Consider the following 13,446-nt stretch of genomic DNA (forward strand, 5'->3'; position numbering starts at 1 on the left):
GGAATCACTCCTGGCAGTCCTCAGGGAAGCATTTGGGATGCCAGGGATCAAACCTGGGTTGGCTACGTGCAAGGCAAACACCCTACCTGCTGTTCTATCACTCTGGCCCCAAATACCAAATTGGCATACTTCTTTATTTGCTTACTTTTTACTTTGTAATTTGGGGAAAACTTTTTTGGTTAGAAAAATTTTATTTAAAAATTAAAGAGTGCGGGCCCGGAGAGATAGCACAGCTGCATTTGCCTTGCAAGCAGCCAATCCAGGACCAAAAGTGGTTGGTTCGAATCCTGGTGTCCCATATGGTCCCCCGTGCCTGCCAGGAGCTATTTCTGAGCAGACAGCCAGGAATAACCCCTGAGCAACGCCGGGTGTGGCCCAAAAACAAAAACAAATAAAAATTTAAAAAAAATTAAAATTATAGAGTTCATGGGGCTGGCAAGGTGGCGCTAGAGGTACGGCGTCTGCCTTGCAAGCGCTAGCCAAGGAAGGACTGCGGTTCAACCCCCCGGCGTCCCATATGGTCCCCCCAAGCCAGGGGCAATTTCTGAGTGCTTAGCCAGGAGTAACCCTTGAGCATCAAACAGGTGTGGCCCGAAAAACCAAAAAAAAAAAAAATTAAAGAGTGCATTAGCCCTGTGTTAGATATCTGACCAAAAATTAATAATCATAATGATAATTTTAAAGCAAAAATGATGTGATGTCAGAAGTTTAGTTTCTTTCACTCAAGATCTTATGTTTCCATGGGTTACTGATTTTATCATTTCTTTTTCTTTATTTACCCCTTTCCTTTCCTCTGCAAATGCTATGGTGACTGCAGATCCACACATGCTAAGCTGTGATTCTGCATGTTTAGTTGTGTTTGTGGGGTCACACACCAGGCTGTAGAGCTCACACACTTGCAATGCTCATTGGAGTCAGAGTCCGTTAGTTGTGTTGCTCCAACACTTGCTCTACAGAGGTCAGTTGGCTCTGCACATCTTTTTAGCTGTGGTACTTATGAGGAATTCTGGTGCTACATACCTGATATGCAGTTCAGATAAATTATATGACACTGAGGACCACAAATCACAGCACTGTGGTCCCACACACTAAGATAAGAGCCATATGCCCTCACCCCATTTTTATTTTTTTTTTTTATTTTTTTTTTTTTTTTTGGTTTTTGGGCCACACCCAGTAACGCTCAGGGGTTACTCCTGGCTATGTGCGACCATATTGGACAACGGGGGATCGAACCGCGGTCCGTCCAAGGTTAGCGCAGGCAAGGCAGGCACCTTACCTTTAGCGCCACCGCCCGGCCCCCTCACCCCATTTTTAAAAATAAAAAAATTCAGAGAATATGTGACCACCCCTTTTTCTATAAAGATTTTATCAATATTTATGGGGCCACAGTGGTGGCTCAGATGGTAGGGCGTTTGCCTTGCATGCGCTAACCTAGGACAGACCCCGATTCGATATCCCAGCAATCCCTATGGTTCCCCAAGCCAGGAGCAATTTCTGAGCATACAGCCAGGAGTAACCCCAGAGCATCACCACATGTGGTCCAAAAGACAAAAAGAAAAAAAGAAAAAAACATTTCCTGGGGATTATTTTAGAACATTTTAAGTAGGGGCTGGAGAGATAGCATGGAGGTAAGGCATTTGCCTTTCATGCAGGAGGTCATCGGTTCGAATCCCAGCATCCCATCTGGTCCCCCGTGCCTGCCCGGAGCAATTTCTGAGCCTGGAGCCAGGAATTACCCCTGAGCACTGCCGGGTGTGACCCAAAAACCACCAAAAAAAAAAAAAAAGAAGAAGAACATTTTAAGTAGATTAAAGTAGAAATAAAAACGTCCACCAGTCTGTTAGTAAATAGGCTGCATCCTTAGATTAAATATTTCACTGTGTCAGCAGAATTGCTTCCTATTTCCTTGAGGCTGAGTGTTGAGATTATCTGGCTGCCCATCCCAGAAACTGTTTTATCAAAGCCAGCAGTGGAGTCAGCGACTTAATGCTCAGCTGATCTCTACCGACTGTCGCTCCTTTTCCTGCAGATGCTGGGAGAACTTAATAATTTAATGCCATTTGGCTTTATTGAGTGTTTTACTTTGCTCTAGTTCACAGCAGAGCTTTGGCAGCAAAGCAGAAGCTATCCAAATTTGTGTCAAGTTACACCTCACCTCAAAGTGTCTTGACTAATGGTACCAGAGTTGGCATGTAAGAAACTTACAGGGGCCAAGTGATAGATAGTATAGTGGTTAGGATATTTGCCTTGCACATGGCTGACCTGGGTTCGATTCCAGTATCCATTTGTTTCCCCAAACATTGCGAGGAGAAATTTCTGAGTGTAGAGCCAGAGGTAACCCTTGAGCATTGCCACATATGGTTAAAAACAAAAACAAACAAACAAAAAACAGATGGAAAAAAAAAAAGAAAAGAAATTTACAGGCATGGGACTGGAGTGACAGACAGCACAGCAGCAAAGTGGCTATGGAGCTTGCTTTGTATGTGCCATTCCAGGCTTGATCCCTGGCACTAAAATAAGGACCAGTACTGCAGACTATTTTTTTTTCCCCAAAATTAAGAACTGTTTTTGCCCAATTTATGCTTCCAGTCTAATATTTTCTATATAACAATAGCTACCAGCCCTGTTGAATAGTATTTACTGAATTCTTGTCCTTCCAAAAGGGATTTATGGTTTCCCACCAAATATCTTTCACACTGTAATTCCATCTTGGTAGTAAGTATAATTTTTTTGTGTTTGTTTGTTTGTTGTTGAGGGGTTCACACTGGGTGGTGCTCAAGAGTCACTCCTGGCTCTGCACTCAGGAATTACTCCTGGTGGTGCTTGGACCACATGGGATGCCAGGGATCAAACCCTAGGTCGGCCACATGCAAGGCAAATACAATACCTACTGACTCTGACCCTAGTATATAGTATACTTTTTTTTTTATAGTATACTTTCTAATGTGAAATACTTTCTGGTTCTGCATTAAAGTGAACTAATCATTATAAAACAACAGCAACAACAAAAATTAAACTCCCAAAAACCTATTTTTTAATATTTTAAAAATATTTTTTAAATGTTAAGTTACTTAAATTGCCCATCTGCTAATTTTTATTCTGACTCTAGAAGTAAGTAGTGCTTTCACTCCCTTCCCCCACCCCCGAATTTGGACGTTGCCCAGCCAATGCCTACTCATGAATGCAGTCAGGTATGACTCCTAGTGGGGCTTAGGGAACCATAATGGGTTGCCAAGATTGAACACGTGTGTGTGTGTGTGTGCGCGCGCGCACAAGGCAATCAACCCACCTATTATACTATCTGCCTAGCCCCTGAAACTAGTTTGCAATTATAAACATATTAACAAAATATTATGAAATTAAGAAAAAACATGGGACTGGAGAGATAGAATAGAGGTAAGGCGTTTGCCTTGCATGCAGAAGGATGGTGGTTCAAATCCCAGCATCCTATATGGTCTCCCGAGTCTGCCAGTAACAGTTTCTGTAGGTTTCAGATTCCAGTAGAGCCAGGAGTAACACCTGAGCGCTGCTGGGTGTGACCCAAAAAAACAACAACAAAAAATACTATTTCTGTTTACTAGCATATGGCATTTATTAAATTATTCATTACCATGGCCCGAATGAAAGGTTGAAATTAACTTTTTTTTGGGGGGTTGGGTTTTGTTTTTTTTTTTTTTTGGTTTTTTGGGTCACATCCAGTGGTGCTTAGGGTTTAATCCTGGCTCTGTGCTCAGAAATCGCCCCTGGCAGGCTCGAGATACCATATGGAATGCCAGGATTCGAGCCACCATCTGTCCTGATTGGCTACTTGCAAGGCAAATGCCTTTCCACAGTGCTATCTCTCCGGCCCGGAAGTTAACTCTTAATTCTTAATTTTTTTTTTTTTTTGGTTTTTGGTTCACACCCAGCAGCGCTCAGGGGTTACTCCTGGTTTTACAGTCAGAAATCACTCCTGGTAGGCTCGAGGGACCATATGGGATGCCAGGATTCAAACCACCATCCTTCTGCATGCGAGGCAAACGCCTTACCATGCTATCTCTCCGGCCCCTCTTAATTCTTCATTATTATTACTATTATTTTGGTTTTGGCCCTATCCAGCAGTGCTCAGGGGTTATTCCTGGGTCTGCACTCAGGAATCACTCCTAGAAGTATGGAATTCTGGGGATCAAATCTGGGTTGGTGGCATGCAAAGCAATCATCCAACCTTCTGTAATCTCACTCTGGCCCCTAACTATTAATTTTTTATTTTATTTTAATTTTTGTTTTTTGGGTCACACCCAAAGGCACTCAGGGGTTACTCCTGACTCTGTGCTCATAAATTGCTCCTGGAAGGCACAGGGAACCATACGGGATGCCAGGATTCAAACCGAACCACCATTCGTCCTGGATTGGCTGCATGTCAGGCAAATGCCCTATATCTGTGCTATCTCTCCATTAGGCATCCCTAACTACTTTTTTTTGTTTGTTTTTTTGTTTGTTTTTGTTTTTTTGGGCCACACCCGGCAGTGCTCAGGGGTTACTCCTGGCTGTCTGCTCAGAAATAGCTCCTGGCAGGCACCGGGGACCATATGGGACACCGGGATTCGAACCAACCACCTTTGGTCCTGGATCGGCTGCTTGCAAGGCAAACGCCGCTGTGCTATCTCTCCGGGCCCCTAACTACTAATTTTTAAGATCTGCTCCTACAGTTTATTCTGCAGTCCTACCTACTTACTAACATTTTTTTTGGGGGGGGGGTCACACCCAGCCACACCCAGCAGTTACTCCTGGCTCTATGCTCAGAAATTGCTCCTGGCAGGCTCGGGGACCATATGAGATGCCGGGATTTGAACCACCGTCCTTCTGCGTGCAAGGCAAATGCCCTGCCTCGATGCTTTCTCTCTGACCCTTTAGCTAAAATAATTCTGAGGATATGATGTGCATGTATTTGTTAAAAAGGTTCACTAAAGAGGCCAGAGAGATAGCATGGAGGTAAGGCGTTTGCCTTTCATGCAGGAGGTCATCGGTTCGAATCCCAGCGTCCCATATGGTCCCCCGTGCCTGCCAGGAGCAATTTCTGGAGCCAGGAATAACCCCTGAGCACTGCGGGTGTGACCCAAAAACTGCAAAAAAAAAAAAAAAGGTTCACTAAAATCTTCTCATATTTCCATATTTGTCTATTGTTACATATGCAATATATGGAAAATTGGAACTCTACTACCATATTTTATCCTCTGGGATAACAAGGTGGTGAATTTTTCAATATTTATTTATTTTTGGTTTTGGGACCACACCCGGCAGCATTCAGAGGTTACTCCTGGCTTTGCACTCAATAGTCACTTCTAGTAGTCTCAGGGGCCATATGGGATGTTGGAGATCGAATCTGGGTCCGTCCTGGGTCAGCAGCAAGCAAGGCAAACACCCTACCACTGTGCTATCCCTCCAGCCTCTATTTTTGTTGTTTACGATTCCCTCAGAATATGGAAAGTGTATATCCTTCACAAAACTCCTATCACTGTTCTCTCCTTTAAGTTCTAGAAATGATGATTCTTGGAGGAGGGTGCTTGAAGGGCAGGTGTGGATAGTGGTGCTTACTTCTGGTTGTGCTCAGAGATGACTTCTTAGCAGGTCTTTGGGACTATGTGTGGTGCTAGGAATTCACTGTGGCCAGCTGTACCACAGCAAGCCAAGAACCTTAAGCCCTATACTCTGGCCCCTTGAAATGATCATTCTTATTTGTGGCTAAAATATTGCAGACCAACAGAGCAGAAGCACAGAAATACCTTTACTTTGCTAGTTATCATTTGTGAATACAAATATCAGGGCCTGAGAGATCAGGTAGGGCGCTAACATTGCATGCAACTGACCTGGGTTTGATCCTGGCATTCTCTATGGTCCTCTGATCATGCTAGGAGTGATTCGTGAATTAGAGCCAGGATAAGCCCTGAGCACTGCTGGGTGGGTCCCCAAAAAACAAAAACAAAAAACTCCAAATCTGGCAAAAGAGCTAGAGGAAACTATTTCAGCCATATTTATAAGTGACTTTCCGTGTTTTAGGTGCTATCAAGGGTGCTCTGTTTCCATGACTTCTCCCTGGTCATAGCCCTAATGTTGGGAAGTTGAATGGAGAATCTGACTGTCATCCCCCCCTCATTCTACCACCCACCACTATCTCTCCTCCTCCCCTGCTTAACAATAATATTTTAGGTAAGAGTGATAATATGGCAGGTAGGGTGCTTGCCTTGCTTGAGACCTGCTTGTACAGGTTTGATCTCTGCCACCAGATATGGTTTCCCAAGCACTGCTGGGTATATTCTCCAAAACAAAAGTCAGGATTCAGACCTTTTTTCTTTATATTGGGTGATTTAGTAATAAATACTACCATCTTATGGTGCTAGAAAGATAGAACAGTAGGTAAGGTGCTTTCCTTGCACACGGTTGAACAGGGTTTGGTCCCCAGCATCCTAGGTCATGCAAGCACTGCCAGGAGTGATTCCCAAGTGCAGAGCCCAAAGTTAGAACCTCTGAGCATTGCTGGTGTAGCACCCCCCCAAAAAAATAATCAAAACAAAACACGCCTTTTTTGTTTGTTTGTTTTTGGGCCACACCCAGTGACACTCAGGGTTTACTCCTGGCTATGCACTCAGAATTCGCTCCTGGCTCGGGGGACTCTAAGAGACTCCAGGGAATCAAACCACAGTCCGTCCTAGGCTAGTGCGCACATGCTGATGCCTTAACGCTTGCGCCACTGGTCCAGCCCCAAAACACGCTTTCTTAAGTTTCCACACTATCTGGTCTAGTTAAAAGGCTTTTGGTTTTGGTTTTGTTGTTTGGGGGGGGGGGGCAGGGGCAGAATTTGGGTCATACCCAGCTATGGAGATTCTCCTGGTCCAGTGTTTACTGGTTGCTCTTGGTAGTGCTTAGGGGACCTATGCTAGAGATCAAAATTGGGCTCTCTGCTTGCAAAGCATACACTATAGCACATTTGCCTATCTCTCTAGCCTCAGAACACCTTTTTTTTTTTATTTTAAAGAAGTCAATTTTGGGCCAACAGGAGGGCTTAAGGTGCAACAGCTTTCTCTGGATTTTTAAAATGGAGTCTGAGTCCCCCTAGTGGGTAGACTAATTCACCTTCCAAAATTGCAATGGATGACAACTTGACATAAGCAGCTTTTAAATTCACTGCCCTTGCTGGCACTCTACCCTCAGCTGGGAAAGAAGGAAAGAATCTTTCCCAGCTGAGACTCTTTCCCAGCTGAGGCAGTGCTTAATTAAACTGTTAGGTCTGGCCTGACAGACAGTATTCAGAAGCCATATTCTTCATCCAGGGTGTTCCTAAACAGTGATCTCACGAGCCTTGTCTAAGCAGGCTCCTTTCTTTCAAGCCCCAGCAAGTATAAAGTCAGACTAGAAACTAAGGATTGGCAGGGGAGAAGGGGGTTTGGGGCCACACCCGAAAGGACTCAGGGCTTGCTCCTGGCTTTGCACTCAGGGATCACTCCTGGCAGAGCACAGGGAATGCTTGTCTTGCACACAGCCGACCCAAGTTTGATACACAGCATCCCATATGGTCTCCTGAGCCCGCTAGGAGTAATTCCTGATGGCAAAGCCAGGAGTAACCTATGAGCATTGTCAGGTGTGAGACAGAAGAAACAAAAAATTGTACAGGCCTGCTTTAGGCCAACAGGTTGATTAAGGGCATTCAGTAAAGGTAAGAGCTATATATTGATAACCAGAATAAAAGCAGCATGGTATATCAGAAAGAACCTGGGTTTGGGATTCAGACCCTAGCTTTGCCATTGCTAGTAGTGTGAATTTGAGCTGGTTAGTTATATTGTTTCGCTATATTTTAGTTTCCCTCTGTGAAATGGGGTTGTAATAAATGTATTTAGCAGATTATTCTAACTATTGAAAACGGGCTGTAGAGATAGTAAAGTGGGCAAGTCACTTGCCTTATCTGTGGCTGACTGAGTTTGATACCCAGCATCCCTTAGCAGTACCAAGAATGACCCCTGAGTGCAGAGTGCTGAGTAAGCCTTGAGCACTGCTGGGTTTGGTGTGCAAACCCACACAGAAAAAGGAAGGGAAGGGAAAAAGGAAAGAAAACATTTAGGTGCCAGAGATATAACTCACAGGTAGAAGACATGTCTCACATATATGAGACTTTGGGTTTAATTAAGGTATGAGGGAGAAGGGTGAGAACAAAGGGAGAAAGAAGGAGTAAGTATAGAAAAGCCTTCTATTTTTTAGTCATCTGTGATAGGTAGCAGAAGTCATAGAAAATTTTTAATCAGCTTTATTCTAATCTTTGGAATTTGATATTTGGATAACTTTTCCCTTCTCCTATACCTTGTTTTTTCTTTCAGTCACCACCAAGTAAGCGAAGAAAATTAGAGAAGCCAAGGAAACCCATCACCTTTGTGGTGTTGGAGTCTGTGATGAAAGAATTGTCTCTCAAGTCCTCATCTTTGGGCTCCGAGACAGAGGAAGGCATAGTAGTTGTGACAACATGGATCGAAAAAATTCTCACCGACCTCAAGGTTCTTGTTTAAGCACGATGAAAATACTTACAATAGTCTTCCTTTTTTTTTCTTTGCTTTTATACAAGGCATTTTGAGAGGGAATTTTCTATAGTGAAACTGTCTTTTCCTCCAACTAGGTCCAACACAAAAGAGTTCCCTGTGGGAAGGAGGAAGTGAGCCTTTTCCTAACAGCCATAGAAAACTCCTGGATTCACTTAAGAAGAAAGAAAAGAGAACGAGTGAGACAGCTGAGAGAAGTTCCTCGAGCTCCGGAAGATGTCATCCAAGCCTTGGAAGAGAAAAAGTCTAACCCCAAGGAGTCTGGCAGTAACCCAGATCTGGCAAAGGGCACCCTGGAGAATGCCCTGCATGGGCCTGCTCTGCCAGAAGGCCCGCCCGCTGCTGTTGAGTGCCAGGACCCACACCAGGATTTACTTCCCCAGGAGGAAAACCCAGAGCCCATGGAGGATGAAAGGAGTGAGGAAAAGGGAGGGATGGAGGTTTGGGAAAGCTATAAAGGCTCTAGCAATGATGCCCAGGACCAAAAGGCTTCTGAGCAGTTCAGCAACCCTGTGTCTGAAAAAGGAAATCATCTCCAAGGAATGGCTGGACATTACCTGTTTAAGTGTTTGATAAATGTTAAGAAGGAGGTGAATGATGCATTAGTTGAAATGCATTGGGTTGAGGGTCAGAATAGGGATTTGATGAACCAGCTTTGTACCTATATACGCAACCAAATTTTCAGGGTGGTTGCTAGTTAACTCCAAGCATCTTGTCCTGTTGGAACTATGATTTTCTATAAAGCAGCTTGCTTTGGAATGACCTGAGAAATGCTGCCATTGCCCCGCTAGTACCATTATGTAGAGTTATCTTTAAAAACAGATACAGGGGTACCAGAGAAAACGAGAGTACAGGGGGTAGGTATGTGGTGGACCCCAGTTCAATCCCCAGCACCAATAATCTAAACACTGCTAGGAGTGGCCCAAACTCCTACCAAAAACAATTTCAAAAGCAGATATAAATCAATCCACTTTAAATACAACCCATGTCTCCCCCAATGTTTGTTGCTTTGTTGTTTTTTTAAGTTACAGGACATTGTAGTATGATAATTCAAGAGGAAAATTTATAGTTATTAATATTCAAAAAAATTATAAGGAACTTAACCCAGACTTAAACTGATTTTGCTTTAGCTTGCTCTCTGAATCTAAAAGATGAGTTTTGAAGTCAATCAGAACTACACAGATTATCTGGCTTCCTTTGTCACCCCCATTGCTTGCTCCTTCCTTCCTTTCCTTCCTACCTTCCACCCTTCTTCCTCTTCTTCTTCCTCTTCCTCCCTTCTGGATTGACTCCATCACTGAGCTACATCCCCTCCTCTGCACTCTTATTTTCAGTACTGAAAACAGTCTGCAAAATGTTTCTCACATACCCTCAACCATTGTTTTATTTTTCAGACAGATTTTGGTTCACAGGTTTTACTCCTGGCGCTGTACTCAGGGATCACTCCTGGCAAGCTCGGGACACCATCTGGGATGTCAGGGTTTGATCCTGGGTTGGCCAGGCACAAGGTAATGCCCTTCTCGCAGTACTATCACTTCTTATTTCTTATCCTATTAATGGAGGCAGAATCCCTAGGTAAACAGCCAGTGCCTCTTCTCATCAACTTTAAGGCTGAATGTTTCCCTCTGGATATATGTAGTTAATTTTCCCTGCATCAATCCTAAAAGGAACTAGCCTACTGTTAGTGGATGGAAGAGCCAGAGAGATCTTAGAACCTGAGGGACACCTGGAAACATCACATTACTGACTTATGTCTTTGATTTTCTTTATTTCTCTTTTTTGCTTTTTGGGACACACCTGGTGATGTTCAGGGGTTACTCCTGGCTATGTGCTCAGAAATTGCTCCTGGCTCGGGGGACTATATGGGACACTGGGGATCGAACCAAGGTTCGTCCTGGATCGGCTGCGTTCAAGGCAAACGCCCTACCACTGTGCTATCACATTGGCCCCTGGTTTTGCTTATTTCTGAAACAGAATTAAGCAAACTCCCAGATAGGACACAAGATTATATAGCCAGATTCCTACTCCCTGTTGAAAGTTGTATTGTAGCATTTTATTGTGAATGCATGTAATCTGTTTGGACATTGGAAAATGGTGCTTTGCTGTTTTGTTTTTCATTAATATTCTCAACCCTATTTGAGTCCAGAGCTAGAAATAGCATTTTCATCACTTGAAGTTAGTAGCAGTTGATGATAGGAGTAAGAAATGGAGAGAAGGGCAGAGAGATAGCATGGAGGTAGGGCATTTGCCTTGCATGCAGAAAGATGGTGGTTCGAATCTCGGCATCCTATATGGTCCCCTGAGCCTGCTAGGAGCAATCTCTGAGCATAGAGCCAGGAGTAACTCTTGAACGCTGCTGAGTGTGACCAAAAACAAAAACAAAAGAAATGGAGAGGAGGGGAGCTGGAGAGATAGTACAGTGGATACTTGCACACAGCAATCCAGATTCGATCTCCAGCCTCCTGTATGGTCCCCAAACCTAGTAGGAGTGATCTCTGAATTAAGAGTCAGGGTAAGGGGCTGGAGCAATAGCACAGCAGTAGGATGTTTGCCTTGTACATGGCCAACCCAGGACAGACCTGGGTTTGATCCCCTGCATCTCATATGGTCCCCGAGCCTGCCAGGACCAATTTCTGAGCACAGAGCCAGGTGTAACCCTTGAGCACTGCCAGGTATGGGCCCACCACCACCACCAAAAAAAAGAGTCAAGAGTAGGTCCTAAGTACAGCTGAGTGTGTCTCTGAAACACAAACAAAAATCGGAGAGCTGGAGAGATAGTTTAATGAGCTATAATGCTTTGCATGTGGGAGTCTCTGGATCAAATCCTTGCCACTGGGTGTGGTCCTAAGCACCTCTGCTACTCAACACAAGATAACACAAAGAAGTCTAATTCAGGACTAGGAATGTAGTTAGGCAGTATTTCACTTTTCTTTGCATGTGTGAGGCCCAATGCCCAATTCCCAACACCACAAAAAGAAAAAGAAAAATCTGATTAGTCGATCATATACTGCTTTCTTTCTCATATAACCCTCTGCTAATGCTTACCTGCTATTACTAGAAAATTCTGAGGTCAAGTTAATTTAGACCTCATTCGTTTTTTTTCCCTCTCTATTTGGTAAGACTTGCAATCCAACAAGCATGAGTAATTGCCACATCAGTTGCTGAATCCAGTGTGGAAACGCTCACACTTTTCTGAAAATAAAGGAGTTGGTATAGTAGAGTTTCATCATAGAAGCTGCACTCTTTAAGGATGTGTCAGCATTTCCATTACAGAACAAGCAGCCCTGGAAAGTACAAACCCCGCTCCTTATATCTTTACTTCTCTTCTGGTACTTTGGTCTCTGCATAGAGCTGCGTCAATTGGGGTGGCCAAATCTGTTTCATTTCCCAAATTTCTTAATGTTTCAGTGAAGACTCACAAGGAAAATGGCCTTTTAACATCTATGAATTTAGGAGTGTTCTCATGAAGACACTCTTTACAAACTTCAGCTCTTTAAATGTTGAATTTGGGTATATTGCCAAAGCAATATATAGTAAAGTGGGTAGGGCACTTGCCTTGCACACAGCCAGTCTTCTTTGATACCTGACATCCCATGTAGTACCCTGAGCACTGCCAGGAGATTCCTGAGCACAGAGCCAGGAGTAACCCTGGAGCACTACTGGATGTGGTCCAAAAGGAAAAATAAGTTGAATTTGTTTGGACAGGCTGATTTTTATTTTATATTTTGCAAGTGTTGTGTAGTAGACACTTTTTAATTAAGCTATTCCTGATTTATGTATTGGAGGTTTTTCTTTTTTTGTTTTTTTGTTCTTTTTTTGACAGATCCAGGTCTGTCCTGGATCAGCCACGTGCAAGGCAAATGTACCGCTGTGCTATCACTCGGCCCCATGGAGGATAGGTTTCTTTATCATCTTTTTCTTTTTAGTTTAGTCACAGTGAAATTACAAAGTGATTCATGATTGAGCTTTAGGCACACAATATTTCAACACAAATCCCTTCCCAATGCCCACTTCCCTTCACTAATGCTCCATTTTTCACCTACCCATTTGACTGCTTCTTTTTTTTTTTTTTTTTTTTTTTTGGTTTTTGGGCCACACCCTGTGACGCTCAGGGGTTACTCCTGGCTATGCGCTCAGAAGTTGCTCCTGGCTTCTTGGGGGACCATATGGGACGCCGGGGGATCGAACCTCGGTCCGTCCTAGGCTAGCGCAGGCAAGGCAGGCACCTTACCTCCAGCGCCACCGCCCGGCCCCGACTGCTTCTTTTTTTTTGTTTTGTTTTGTTTTTGTTTTTGTTTTTGGGCCATACCCGGCGTTGCTCAGGGGTTACTCCTGGCTGTCTGCTCAGAAATAGCTCCTGGCAGGCACGGGGGACCATATGGGACACCAGGATTCGAACCAACCACCTTTGGTCCTGGATCGGCTGCTTGCAAGGCAAACACTGCTGTGCTATCTCTCCGGGCCCCATTTGTCTGTTTCTATAAGAGGCATTTTTGGGGGGGTTTTGGCTTTTTTGTTTGGGGGGGGTCACACCCGGCAGTGCTCAGGGGTTATTCCCGGCTCCATGCTCAGAAATTGCTCCTGGCAGGCACGGGGACCATATGGGACGCCGGGATTCGAACTGATGACCTCCTGCATGAAAGGCAAACGTCTTACCTCCATGCTATCTCTCCGGCCCCGGCTTTTTTTTTTTAAGAAGTTTTTGCACTGGTTTACAGTGCTGTTGCTGATAGAGGTTCATACATAACACTGCCATTTTCTCCTGCTTGAATATTTCCCTTCACCATAGATCTTGCCCTCTCTCTGTCCTATCCCCCCATTCCCTCAAGCATGTTTCCTACTTAAGACCAGTTTTCATGTTCTTTGTTTCCATTGTCTTTGGGCA

The 13,446-nt window shown here is 44.1% G+C and overlaps 1 protein-coding gene across 1 annotated transcript in view; it reads left to right on the forward strand.

Annotated features, from left to right (window-relative positions):
• Window positions 1-9,559, forward strand: part of METTL16 (methyltransferase 16, N6-methyladenosine) — an 82,866-nt gene extending 73,307 nt beyond the window's left edge. The window contains exons 9-10 of the mRNA XM_049782391.1: window positions 8,346-8,519; window positions 8,639-9,559. Of these exons, the coding sequence (XP_049638348.1) occupies window positions 8,346-8,519; window positions 8,639-9,262 (798 nt within the window). The 3' untranslated portion in view covers window positions 9,263-9,559. The remainder of the gene's footprint in view (window positions 1-8,345; window positions 8,520-8,638) is intronic.
• Window positions 9,560-13,446: the final 3,887 nt, after the last annotated feature.

This window comes from Suncus etruscus, chromosome 1 (genome assembly GCF_024139225.1).
Source record: "Suncus etruscus isolate mSunEtr1 chromosome 1, mSunEtr1.pri.cur, whole genome shotgun sequence".
NCBI lineage: Eukaryota > Metazoa > Chordata > Mammalia > Eulipotyphla > Soricidae > Suncus > Suncus etruscus.